This window comes from Hyla sarda, chromosome 1 (genome assembly GCF_029499605.1).
Source record: "Hyla sarda isolate aHylSar1 chromosome 1, aHylSar1.hap1, whole genome shotgun sequence".
Classification (NCBI taxonomy): Eukaryota; Metazoa; Chordata; class Amphibia; order Anura; family Hylidae; genus Hyla; species Hyla sarda.
This window is the reverse complement of record NC_079189.1, coordinates 194,702,255-194,716,370: the sequence shown is the minus strand read 5'-3', so window position 1 is coordinate 194,716,370 and position 14,116 is coordinate 194,702,255. Positions and strand designations below refer to the sequence as shown.

General features: G+C 44.1%; 1 protein-coding gene across 3 annotated transcripts in view; it reads left to right on the top strand.

The window, feature by feature from the left end:
* BANK1 (B cell scaffold protein with ankyrin repeats 1) overlaps positions 1-14,116 on the top strand; it is a 472,180-nt gene that overhangs the window by 327,339 nt on the left and 130,725 nt on the right. For all 3 annotated transcript variants that reach the window (XM_056566500.1, XM_056566509.1, XM_056566520.1), the window contains exons 11-12: positions 8,224-8,472; positions 12,702-12,953. In XM_056566500.1, the coding sequence (XP_056422475.1) occupies positions 8,224-8,472; positions 12,702-12,953 (501 nt within the window). The remainder of the gene's footprint in view (positions 1-8,223; positions 8,473-12,701; positions 12,954-14,116) is intronic.

Genomic DNA, 14,116 nt, shown 5'->3' with positions numbered 1-14,116 from the left:
AAGAATATGCCTGGAAAAGAGGGCAAAACCCGGATTTAAACAAACATTTGTTTATTGCAGATTACAACACAAGAGACTGGAATGCGCTAGCCATTTCTTTGCGAGGGTTAGGGATATACTGCATGTAGCATCCGCATTTCCAACATCCTAATTTCATGATTACGTGGGTTGGGACCCCGTGCTTAGAAGTGGCTGTAGCTGCGCCAATACGGAAGGAGTGACCGGATAATGAAGTTGGGACTCCTCCCAGCGACCTGACCGAAATGCGTAAATGTTTGATGAATTGAGAAGTAGTTAGCGGGTTGGATCTGAAACGGAGTAAAGGGTCGTCAGCTGATAGGTTAACACAGGCATTCAACAATTCACGGAGGACTGTGACAGGACACCATTTGTGCACGGTGGGGAAAACCGGACAATGACAGTTTGACCTGGAGACGAGGTCTTGGTCTGACTGAGGGACAGCTCGAAATGATCAGAGACAGGTGACAGCTGACTGACCTTAAGAAAGGGCGCGTTGACAGTCCGAGCAGTACACTCACCCGGTCTGAGAAACCCATAATAGGCAAGGTACATGGCCGCTTTTAATGTGAGGCTATCACGAATACCCAATGGTGTGGAGTCTAACAAGTCGGACAACTGCCTGAACATGTTGCCTATGATTGGTTGTCTGACTGGGCTGCGAGGGACTTCCTTCTCAAGGATGCCCTTCAGAGCGGACTTCACCAAGCGAGAAGAGAGTATAGAGTAACTACGGGTATTGGTCAAGGATAAATGGTGTTGGATACCGGCTAGATAACTCTTAATAGTATTGTGGGATAAATGCAGTGTGGTATGGCAAAACCCGACATATGCTAATAGGAAGGGAACTGAAATCTTGTCGCCCTCGGCGTGCTTGGATCTGAATTTGGAAAATGAGTTCCACGCCGTACCATAAATTTTTCGCGTATTTGCGGACAAGGAATCACTGACCAAACGTTTGGCTATCCGAAGGTGCTGGTTCAGTTCATGACTAGTGAATGGAACGGGGGAACTTGCGCCCCTATGGAATCGGCTTCTGGCATCACCTGAAAGAAATGTGACAGGTTGTTCCTAGATAAGGCATCTGCTGCAATATTCTGGACTCCTTCAATGTGAGCACATGTGAAAGTAAATGTATGTAGTAGGGACAGCCAAACTAACCGTCTAGCCAAGCTCATTTATCTATAACATAGCTGACCGTCTAACACCAGGACAGAGAGAGAGTATCCGAAGACGTGTCGGATGAGAATTGTATACGTGACTGGACCTAGACAAGTATGTGCCCGGTGACAAGTGCGAAACGTTATACAAGTACCTTAACAACCTAGAACACCCTGAAGAGCATCTTTAGGAACGAGACTACACAGAGAAAGGAATGCACCGACAACGCAAGCAATCGCAACCTGAAAACGTGTCAGGTTCATGAGGTGATTACTTGGACAACAATAAACAACTCTTTAAACCAGGACAGAGGGAAAGTATCCGAAGACGTGTCGGACGAGAATCGTATGCGTAACCGGGCCTAGACGAGTATGCGCCCGGTGACAAGTGCGAAACGTTATACGAGTATCATATCAACCTAGAACACCATGAAGTACATTTTTGGACATGACTACACAGAGAAAGGAGCGCATCGACAGCGCAAGCAATCACAACCTGAAAGCGTGTCAGGTTCATGAGGTGATTACTTGGACAACAATAATCAACTCTTTAAACCAGGACAGAGGGAAAGTATCCGAAGACGTGTCGGACAAGAATCGTATGCGTAACCGGGCCTAGACGAGTATGCGCCCGGTGACAAGTGCGAAACGCTATACGAGTATCATATCAACCTAGAACACCATGAAGTACATTTTTGGACATGACTACACAGAGAAAGGAGCGCATCGACAGCGCAAGCAATCACAACCTGAAAGCGTGTCAGGTTCATGAGGTGATTACTTGGACAACAATAATCAACTCTTTAAACCAGGACAGAGGGAAAGTATCCGAAGACGTGTCGGACGAGAATCGTATGCGTAACCGGGTCTAGACGAGTATGCGCCCGGTGACAAGTGCGAAACGTTATACGAGTACCATATCAACCTAGAACACCATGAAGTACATTTTTGGGACATAACTACACAGAGAAAGGAGCGCATCGACAACGCAAGCAATCACAACCTGAAAGCGTGTCAGGTTCATGAGGTGATTACTTGGAGAACAATGTACGACACTTTAAACCAGAACAGAGGGAAAGTATCCGAAGACGTTTCGGACGAGAATCGTATGCGTAACCGGGTCTAGACGAGTATGCGCCCGGTGACAAGTGCAAAACGTTATACGAGTACCATATCAACCTAGAACACCATGGAGTACATTTTTGGGACATGACTACACAGAGAAAGGAGCGCATCGACAACGCAAGCAATCACAACCTGAAAGCGTGTCAGGTTCATGAGGTGATTACTTGGACAACAATAAATAACTCTTTAAACCAGGAGAGAGGGAAAGTATCCGAAGACGTGTCAGACGAGAATTGTATGCGTAACTGAGTCTAGATAAGTGTGTGCCCAGTGGTAAGTGCGAAAGTTTATACGAGTACCATGACAACCCAAAACATTGTGAATTCCGTTTTTTGAGAACGTGACTATATCGTAAAAGAGGTGCACCGACAACACAAGTAAACACAACCTGAAGACGTGTCAGGTTCATGAGGTGATTACTTGGATAATAAAACAAATCTTATCACCTATGTGTGGCGTTATTGCTGTTCTGAAGGTGTGTCAGTAACAACCGTGCAACGTACTCCCTGCAGGCGTGGCAGGCATGATGGGTATACATCACCTATGTGTGGCGTTATTGCTGTTCTGACGGCGTGTCAGTAACAACCGTGCAACGTACCCCTGCAGGTGTGGCAGGCATGATGGGTATACATCACCTATGTGTGGTGTTATTGCTGTTCTGAAGGCGTGTCAGTCATAACAATTATGCGACGTACCCTTTCTGTAACATGACAGGCTTAACAGGTAAATACCACCTATGCGTAATGTCAGTGTCGTTCAGAAGGCATGTCAGTACCAACGATAATGAAACATACCCCGTCTGCAACGGTTTACTGGGTAAGCCCCGCCTGTGCGTCGTGTAATTGTCGTTCAGAATATGTGTCAGCAGCGACAACTGCTATGTATCACCCTGCCTATATAAAGATGCGTGCAGAACGACTACGTGTGAAACTGTCGTGAACCGCTATGCATGGCTGTACCACCAACTTGATGAACCTATACTCGGGCCAACCATATACGCGTATAGACCACGACCTGATGGCAGAGAATATGCCGGCAAGTAGTAACTATTATGACCACATACCTGCGTACGGGGCCACACCCCATGTGCTGTATGAGCATGTGCGCTGCACAAAACTGCGGGTGTACGAACTTCACAAATAGCGCAAGTGCATGTACATAACACATGCCACGAGTGCACACGCAGCCTGATTCCCGCGTGCACCCGAGTAATATAACCCTACAAACACGCATGATACAAGTCCTGCGAGCGGGTGTGCAGCACAATCCTTATGAGTGCATATTCAGTAGTAATCCTACGAGCGTGGGCCATGTAATACTATAAACATGCGTACAGTGTGACTCGTATGAGCGTGTACAAAGTATGATTCCTATGAGTGTGTACAACATGACTCCTACAAGAGCGTGTGTAGTATGAACCCTGCAAGCGAGTACAAGCGTGTATACCACGTAAACCTACCAGCAAGTGTACAGTATGAATGCTACATTGGTATGCACCGCATGAACTTTATGAAATATGCGAGCAAGAGAACCGTATAAATGCTACCGGCGAATGTACTGCATAATCCTAACGCGTGTAAAGTAAGAATCCAACAACCGTGTGTACAGGATATCCTACCAGTGTGTACTGTGTACGGCATGAATCTTATAAGTGTGTACGCAGCATAATGCTACAAGTATGTACAAGCGTGTGTATAGAGTAAATGCTACAAGCATGCACCCCACAAATATGCTCAAGCGTGAGTGCAGTATGAATGCTACAAGCAAGCGTACAGCATGAATCCTAAGGGTGAATGTACGATACAATCCTACAAGCGAGTGTACAGTATGAAACCTGTAGGCAAGTAAACGGCATAAACTCTACAAGTGTGTACTGTATGAAACTTACAAGCGTGTGTGCAGTATAAACCTTACAAAGGGGGTGTACAGTATGACCCTAAAAGCATGTGTACGGTATAAAACTACAAGCGCGTAGAGAACGAATGAACCCTATAAGCGTGTGTGGCGTATAAATGTTACCGGCATGAATCCTACCAACGTGCATGGGTACCAGGATGTGTACAGCATGAACCCTACGGCATGATTCCTATAAGTGAGAATCGTAGCTCCACAACAGCTGGAGGCACACCGCCCGGAAACACAGAAGTATAAATATAAAATAAATGAAAAGAAAACTGTGAGGAAGTTAGTTAAGAGACAAAGGTTGGAAGTGAGCGCAGCTGTTGGTGTAGCGTGCCTTAGACTGACCAGATTGGCAGCTGTGGGGGTGAAGCATAAGCCCACAGGGTGGGGCGGAGCGGTGAGTCCGATTGAATGTAAAGGTGTGCGAGTCTCAGTATACCGGAGACACATATAGATCCTCCCAGCAGCACAGAACTACAAAATGTGATAATGATATATATGTGCAGGAGGCAGTTCACATAGAGCGGTAATGTTATACATGTGCAGGAGGCTGTTCATATAGTGCGGAAATGATAAAATATGCAGGAGACTGTTCACATAGTGCGGTAATGATATACATGTGCAAGAAGCCTATCACATAGTGCGGTAATGATAAGCATGTGCAGGAGACTGTTCACACAGTGCGGTAATGATATACATGTGCAGGAGACTGTTCACACAGTGCGGTAATGATATGCATGTGCAAGAAGCCTATCACACAGTGCGGTAATGATATACATGTGCAGGAGACTGATCACACAATGCAGTAATCATATACATGCGCAGCAAGCCGTTCACATAGTGCGGTAATGATATACATGTGCAAGAAGCCTATCACATAGTGCAGTAATGATATGCACGTGCAGGAGGCTGTTCACATAATAACGTAATCGTATACATGCGCAGCAAGCCTATCACATAGTGCGGTAATGATATGCACGTGCAGGAGGCTGTTCACATAATAAAGTAATCGTATACATGCGCAGCAAGCCGTTCACATAGTGCGGTAATGATATGCATGTGCAGGAGACTGTTCACATAACAAAGTAATCGTATACATGCGCAGCAAGCCGTTCACATAGTGCGGTAATGATATGCACGTGCAGGAGGCTGTTCGCATAACAAAGTAATCATATACATGCGCAGCAAGCCGTAAGTAATCATATACAGCCGAATGCCGATATGTAATACAATAACCTGGGGCCGGGCTGACCAAGGGTTTCCCCGAACTCCGGCTCACCTCCGGAGTCCGGGAACAGCCAGCGTTACCCCCGGTCAGCCACGGCCACTTACCACCACCATGCCGGCTGAAGCGACCTTCCAGTCAGCTGACTCGTGCAGTCAGCTGACCGGTGGGAACGTGACTCCACCTCCTGCCGACATCACGTGACAAACCCTTAAGCGAAGAACCCACAGCGTCATTGAAGGGGGGAGAGCCGTGGGTTTTATGGTCATCCCGCTCCTCCCACAATTACAGGCCAGCTGCGCAGGCCTTACCATATATATATATATATATATATATATATATATATATTGCTTCGATATACATTTTATGGTAAAATGAAGGGGGTCATTAAAAAGTACTATTGGTTCCACAAAAGAACAAAAACTTATATGGCTCTGTGTATGGAATAATAAGTGAGTTATGCAACAACAGGCTGTGTCCTTAAGGGGGTTTATCCACACCTTCACAAAATCAATATAAGAGACTCAAATGTAATAAAGTAACATAACCTTGTCAGGGTTAATATCTCATTTATGATTTATATATAATAAATTATGGTCAACAAAAATATGAAAAATATTGTGACCGTCATTAATTGCCAAAAATATACAAACAAAGCAATTCACCATATCTGGGCCCGACTATTTTCCCAGATATGAGTTCTTTGAAGTAGTGGTAGACGTAACTTTTGCAATATAATAAAATAATAACGCAGTTATTATAAAAATGATACGTACATGTATTGGTTACAATTGATCAACATTAAAGAGTAATGAAAACAGACCATAATATAAATGAAATTATATTAAGAATATCAGTGAAGTAATGTCAGATATAAATCATTGATGTATTAGAATATTATTTTATAATATTAGGCTCAGTCACAGAAGTAGGTTAGTTTAGATATTAGTATATTACTTTGCATAGAGATCATCACATTAAATGATATCTATTGGGCATTTTACATGTATAAAAATGGGAGTAAACCACAACTATCTCTGGTAAGATATGTTACTAAATATATAGTTTATAGTACACTACTAATTAGGAAGACTTAAATTAAGTTTCCTCATGGAAATTATTATGCCATGTGGAGGAGCAGGGAAATCCCATTAGACTATGCTAATATGCAATATGATCATTGCATTGATCCCCATAAGACGTGCCCCGTTCATCTGCAGTAGAAGGGAGTGTGGCTTATAAACTACTATTACATCTCATAATTGAGGTTATATATATAAGCCAGGCCTGCTCCTATACATAACATAATTCTGTCCACATTAAAAATTAGGTAACAATCAAATAAGAAACCTGTGTATCTTACCACCGAGAGTACTTCTGGAGAAAAGAAAGATGGCTGCCTGAGGTCCATGGGAATGTCTGTAGTCTGATAATCACTGGTTATCAGAGAAGAATGGGCTTATGGGACCTAGCTCTCTCCCTGGTTCTTCATGGCTCCGCCCCTTCAGGTAGCCTTTAGGAACTTCTGTGATGAGGATAGGGTTCCTCTTTCTGAGTTCTGCAGTTCCTCTTGCCCCCCCCCCTCCCTGATGCCTCCTTACACCTGCTTTTAGCTTGTTTTCTGACTTAAAGATCCACCCCAAACAAATATATTATCCAATATTAACTTTTTTTTTTGCTCCTATAGGGGGCTATATCACTGCACACACTGATCTTATACACTGTTCACCGCAAAGCCATAGCTTTGCATTGATCAGTGTTATTGGCGGTCGATTGTTCAAGCCTGCATCTCAGGCTTGGAGCAATCAATCACCGAAGAGACACGTCGTAGGAAGGTAAGAGGACCTCCGCACATGTCCCAGCTGATCGGGACACCGCATTTCCACTGCGTTGATCCCGATCAGCCCCACTGAGCAGCCAAGCAGCTTTCACTTTAGTTTTAGACGCGGTGTTCAACTTTGAACGCCGTGTCTAAAGGGTTAATAGCGCGCGGCATCGCGATCGCTGCTGCGCTATTAGCCCCGGGTCCCGGCTTCAGATACATGCCAGGACCGACCTGATATGACGCGGCGAAAAATATACGTCCTTGGTTGTTAAGGGGTTAAACAAAGTGATAATTTTTTTGGGCCTACAATAAGTATGACAACCTGCACTTATCTCTTTAATCCTGCAGTCATCTGGCACAGAAGCTTTGGTGGTTGCCTGGGCTTTTTGTTTACTAGTCAAAACAGGTATTTGCATGTTGGCCTCTGGCTCATATTCACACTAGGGAGTTGTCAGTTGGAGAAATGGGCAGAGATGTTCATTTTCCCTTTATGCTGTTGGTGATCACCAATGCATTCAGAACTGCTGTTGCATTGAAGAGACTCAATAGACTTATTCCTTAGGGACAAGATATATAAACCATGGCTCTCTGTATGGAGATCTTGGCAAATCCCATTCCTAGTTATAAGTCTATAAATATAGGTAAGATATGTAATTTAAATGCCATAAAAATACAGCTATCATTATAAATAATTTATACTGGGTTCTCATACTGCATTCTACATTTATGAATGTTAAAGTATATGCCTAAACAACTGTAATTTCCTCTCTGTCATTAATTTGATTGTAATGCGGGTACTGACATTAGGCATCATTCACATCCCCTGTTCTCCCAGTAACAGAAAATCAATGAAAATCATTTATACAAGTCAAATAATACCAAATGTTTAACAATAAATAGCAGATACAGTGTTTTTTTTTTCAATATTATAATAAGAGGAAAAATAAGCTGAATTCTTAAATTGACAGAGGAAGATATCAACAAAGAAAATATGTCACAAGGAGCATGTGATGAATGCCCAGAAGAGCACGTATTGAATGAACATGATGAAGAACCAGTTCTAATTGCTTCCACTTTGGACGATGTGTACATCATATTTGAGAACAGCATTAAAGATACACAAAGAGGACAAAAACCTTTAATTTCACACAACATGTCTACTCCGGTGGCCTCCTCAACTCCTACAATAGCAAGTGGTACATCCTATATCTCTCAAGGTAATGCAGATCTATTCTGTCAAAAATACATAATGTTCTATTAACTAATGTATTTATTTGTTCACATAAAAAGGAATCTTACAGCTATGGTACAGCTAAAAGAATTTAGAATTTGTAAAACTTAGCAAAATCAAGGCAAACTTTCTACTTTGCATTGTTTACCATTTATTGTAATAGTACACAACTTTGTCCTTTTGTACACTGTTTCCATCAGGCAAGCACTTGAGATACATTTGGTGGGGGACGCATTTAATTTAGTATTTTAGCCCTTTTTTATGTTTATTATTTTTTCCCTTTGTAATTGTTTTTTTTTGCAATGTCTATTTATGGTTTATTGCAGTGTCTTCTAGTTATAGTTAGTGGCCCCATTGATTCTAATCATTCACATGTCTCTCACTGAAACATATAAGGCGTGTACTAAACAGCCAAACCCTACCTAATGTAATACAATTCTTCTAAATCGGGCTCTTATACTTAGCCTTTTAAATGGCTTGGTATTGGGCTGGCAAGGTCATGCCAATGATCGCTGCAGACATTTATTTTTATTAGTTGGCTACACGTGCCCTATTTCACAGGGTGAAAGTCAGATGTTTCATAGAACCATAATATGGCCATGTACATAAGACCTTAAGAAAGCACTCAATGCTCACTTATCAGCAATATTCTTGCAGTGAAATTTGTTTCATCCAAGCTCAGCTGCATTTATTTATTTTGAGCCACTAATTATTGCAGCTGAGTCCTGTGATCCTCCCTTAGACTAACAGTTCAGTAAATGTATTCCTTAATAAACAGATGTCCAGTTTCCCTTGTTTGGCTGACCTCCTTCTGGCAGCTTTCAGACACTATCCTTCCCCACCAACCTCTGCCATTCTCGTTCCTCTGAATGTTGCCCCATACATGATTTATGTCCTATTTAAGGCAGCAGGACTGCAGTGATATAGTAGGTGAGTCTAAGCAATTATTAGCTGAGGAGTTATAAAACGTCCTGATTTAACACTTTATGTCCATTTTGCGTGTGCTGTGTCCAGATTCTTCAGTGCTTTTAATGATATACAGCTTGACACTTATCTCCCCTGCCTTCTGGTTTTAAGATCCGAGTGGGAGGAAACCTAGGCAAATCAAAGGTGCATCACATAGGAATACACCAAGACTTTATAGCATAAGTCAGGGGGAAAGACTTTCGTTTTCCACTGATGTATAATTTGCTGCACTAAGATGGGATGCAGAGTTAGGGAAGTGTGATGAAGTCAAAGGCATTATTAAAAATGTATGCTGCATTAGGCGAGCCATATCAGAGGAGAGGAAGCCATAACATGTCTTACCTCCCATAAATCCATTGCAAATCAACAGATATACACAGGACACACACAAAAGCATTCCAATTATTCTCTAAAAATAGCCTATACTGCACTATACACATAAAAGCAGTATGTTGCTTTGAGTGAAAGGTAGTTTTAAAGCACTTTCATTCTGATGTCGGCAGTTCACACCCAGCACTGCAGAAGAGGAGTCACAAATATTTATGATCCACCATTAGCCCTTTTCCCCTGCTGATGATTGACAGGTTTCTCCCTATGGACAGTGATAGGGCGAAACCTGTTAATTATTAATGGGTAGACGGGGTGAGCTCGTGAAAATTGGTGACTCCTCTGTGGCAAAATTGGGAATGTGCTGCAGATATTGATGCTCTCAGCTCACAGATTTCCCCAAGACCAATTTGACTCAGTGGAGCCGCAATTTAGAAATGAGCTATTTGAAACCAGTAAAACCCCTTTCTTTTTCAATAGTGCAGTACCATCTATGGTGATATGCACCCACTTCAAGTTATATTAGTACAATAAAAAAAAACAAGGATCCCATAGGAGCAGCTTATGGTCACTGGTACATTGTGAGCCATTCTGTTCTTGTAGTACAATTGTACTGTCTGTAGGCTATTATAATGTTCTGCTTATATTGGCCTGTCACCTACTTACAATGACCACAACTTTAAATGAGTTATCCACTGTAAATAATGTATTCCCAATCCCCAGGATGGGAAATAAGTGTCAAATTTTGAGGGGTCTGACCACTGGGACCCCCTGCCATCTCCTGCTTGGCGCCCTGGCTCTCCGCATGAATCAAGTGTGTCAACCATGGTACAAAGTGGTGGCCGACATCCCCCCTCCATGCAGCTCTATGGGAGAGCCAGAGTCTTTTTTTTCAGACTGGACTACTCCTTTAACAGTATATTTGTCAGCTGTAATTAGCAATACATTTATTGTATTTTATGAATCTCAGCAGAAGATATATGTCACGATTCGGCTTACGGGTTGTGGATCCGCTGTGTCAGCGAGGGATTGGCGTGGACCGTGCTAGTGGACCGGTTCTAAGAGGCTACTGGTTTTCACCAGAGCCCGCCGCAAAGCGGGATGGTCTTGCTGCGGCAGTAGCAACCAGGTCGTATCCACTAGCAACGGCTCAACCTCGCTGACTGCTGAGAAGGCGTGGGACAGAAGGACTAGGCAGAGGCAAGGTCAGACGTAGCAGAAGGTCGGGGGCAGGCGGCAAGGTTCGTAGTCAGGATGGATAGCAGAAGTTCAGGTACACAGGCTTTGGACACACTAAACGCTTTCACTGGCACAAGGCAACAAGATCCGGCAAGGGAGTGCAGGGGCAGTGAGCAGATATAGTCTGGGAGCAGGTGGGAGCCAATTAAGCTAATTGGGCCAGGCACCAATCATTGGTGCACTGGCCCTTTAAGTCTCAGAGAGCTGGCGCGCGCGCGCCCTAGAGAGCGGAGCCGCGCGCGCCAGCACAAGACAGCAGGGGACCGGGACGGGTAAGTGACCTGGGATGCGATTCGCGAGCGGGCGCGTCCCGCTGTGCGAATCGCATCCCCGACGGCCATGACAGTGCAGCGCTCCCGGTCAGCGGGACTGACCGGGGCGCTGCAGGGAGAGAGACGCCGTGAGCGCTCCGGGGAGGAGCGGGGACCCGGAGCGCTAGGCGTAACAGTACCCCCCCCCTTAGGTCTCCCCTTTTCTTTGTCCGGTAACTGCCTCCCCTGGGATGAGGACACCGGGAAAGACTGGAGGGTTTCCTCAACGGCAGGCAGTACAGCAGGAGTGGGAATGGGGAGGGAGGGCAGAGGGCGAAGCCTGGCACGGGGCAGTGTGTCACCAGGACGGGGGCCATGAGGAGGTACTGAGGCTTGCCTGACGGGACTGGGAGGGGGGAGAGGCACTTCCTATGGCAGGCAGAGTCCCAGTTCTTGATCTCCCCGGTGGTCCAATCAAGGGTGGGAGAATGAAGCCGGAGCCAAGGCAGACCGAGGAGGACCTCAGAGGTACAGTTGGGGAGGACGAATAGCTCAATCCTTTCGTGGTGGGGTCCAATACACATCAGGAGGGGTTCTGTGCGGTAACGCACGGTGCAATCCAGTCTGACTCCATTGACCGCGGAAATGTAGAGCGGCTTGACAAGACGGGTCACCGGGATGCTGAATTTATTCACAAATGACTCCAAAATAAAATTCCCAGAGGCACCAGAGTCCAAGCAGGCCGTATCCACTAGCAACGGCTCAACCTCGCTGACTGCTGAGAAGGCGTGGGACAGAAGGACTAGGCAGAGGCAAGGTCAGACGTAGCAGAAGGTCGGGGGCAGGCGGCAAGGTTCGTAGTCAGGATGGATAGCAGAAGTTCAGGTACACAGGCTTTGGACACACTAAACGCTTTCACTGGCACAAGGCAACAAGATCCGGCAAGGGAGTGCAGGGGCAGTGAGCAGATATAGTCTGGGAGCAGGTGGGAGCCAATTAAGCTAATTGGGCCAGGCACCAATCATTGGTGCACTGGCCTTTTAAGTCTCAGAGAGCTGGCGCGCGCGCGCCCTAGAGAGCGGAGCCGCGCGCGCCAGCACAAGACAGCAGGGGACCGGGACGGGTAAGTGACCTGGGATGCGATTCGCGAGCGGGCGCGTCCCGCTGTGCGAATCGCATCCTCGACGGCCATGACAGTGCAGCGCTCCCGGTCAGCGGGACTGACCGGGGCGCTGCAGGGAGAGAGACGCCGTGAGCGCTCCGGGGAGGAGCGGGGACCCGGAGCGCTAGGCGTAACAATATATATGTTCCAAAATGTTTGATTTTGTGTCAATGGTGTTGAATGAAATGTACTGGTCTGTCAAACTGAATATACTGGTCATATTTGGAAGCTGCATTTGTAATAAAAATGTAACCATTTTTACTGTGACAGAAAAAAGAGTGGATGACAACCAAAATGTGTCACATGGTGAATTGGATGAATATTCAGATAAAGGGAGTGATCATGAAAATGAAGAAGATCCATTGCTAGTTGCTTCCACCGGAGATGATTTGTATCTTGTATTTGAAAACAGTGTAAAAAAAAAACCAAGAGGACCAACCTCATTTATTTTACATAGCCTGGAACCTCCAGAGGCTGCAGCTAATTCCATAACAGAAGGTGGTGCATCATACATTGCTCAAGGTAACAGTGACATGCTCTCTTTATTGGAATTTAGACTCCTTGTAAAACATAAGCTTATGAAGCATTTAAAAAAAAAAAATTTAGTAAAACATATATATATATATATATATATATATATATATATATATATATACACATACACACATAGATATTATTTTCAAGCTGAATCTAGGATGATCCTATGTATCAGTTCATTCATCTGTAGACTATGTTACTAGTATTTTTTAGAATGATTATTTTGGTTGCTTTATGTGTATAGCAAATAAATGGCTAATTCTTACAATAGCTTTAAAGTTCCTTCTTCCAGTAAAAATGTAAAAAACTAAAAAAAATAAAATAAATATTGGTCTATCATCTTGAAGGCCTACATGATGTCAGACATTAAAGAGAATGCTAACCCTAACCCCTCTAATCGTATTACATTTCCGAGGGGTTTCCAGGGACCACACCAATCACTTGTGGTTCAGGCACAATGAAAGTGATGAAAGGTTCCCATCAGTGTGCTATCAGTGGACTCTAATTCCCGATACTCTATAAAGCTATGTAAAGGATCTTCTTCAGGGTAGTAGAGGTCAAAATTTAAACCCCCTTGATGATGTTTTATCTCATTAGAGTGTCATTTTTATCTCTACGCAGATTTAAATGCTGATATATTTATATGTTATTATATTATTATTTATTAATATATCAAAATGTACAAAACAAGATGTGGAAACTTTTCCAGGAAGTTTTCTGCAGTTTTTTATTAGCAAACGTGTCTGGGAAAAAAAAAAAAAAAAAAACAGAGCTTCTCATGGGATAGTAGTCTGGATAATAAGATCAAGCTCATCCATACTTTCAAGGATAGGGGCAATATTGCTCACCTTTTGTGGTTGTGTGCCAGACACAACCACCAATAATGGCGTAAAAATGACTGTGCAGCCACCCGAGTTTCGGCAATCAGGGGTCAGCCGAACGTAGAGACATCAAATGGAGGAATAAAAGTTGTACGGGTTTTCGGCGCAAACTGTCTCAAGTAATCACAGTTGCAGACGTCTCAAAAAGAAGTCCATTTATTAGATAGCCATTACAAACAAACGCGTTTCGAGGCCTTTACTAGCCTCTTTCTCAATGTTAAAATTGGCATATACAGGTAATGCAGACAGTGGGGTTTATAAAGGAAA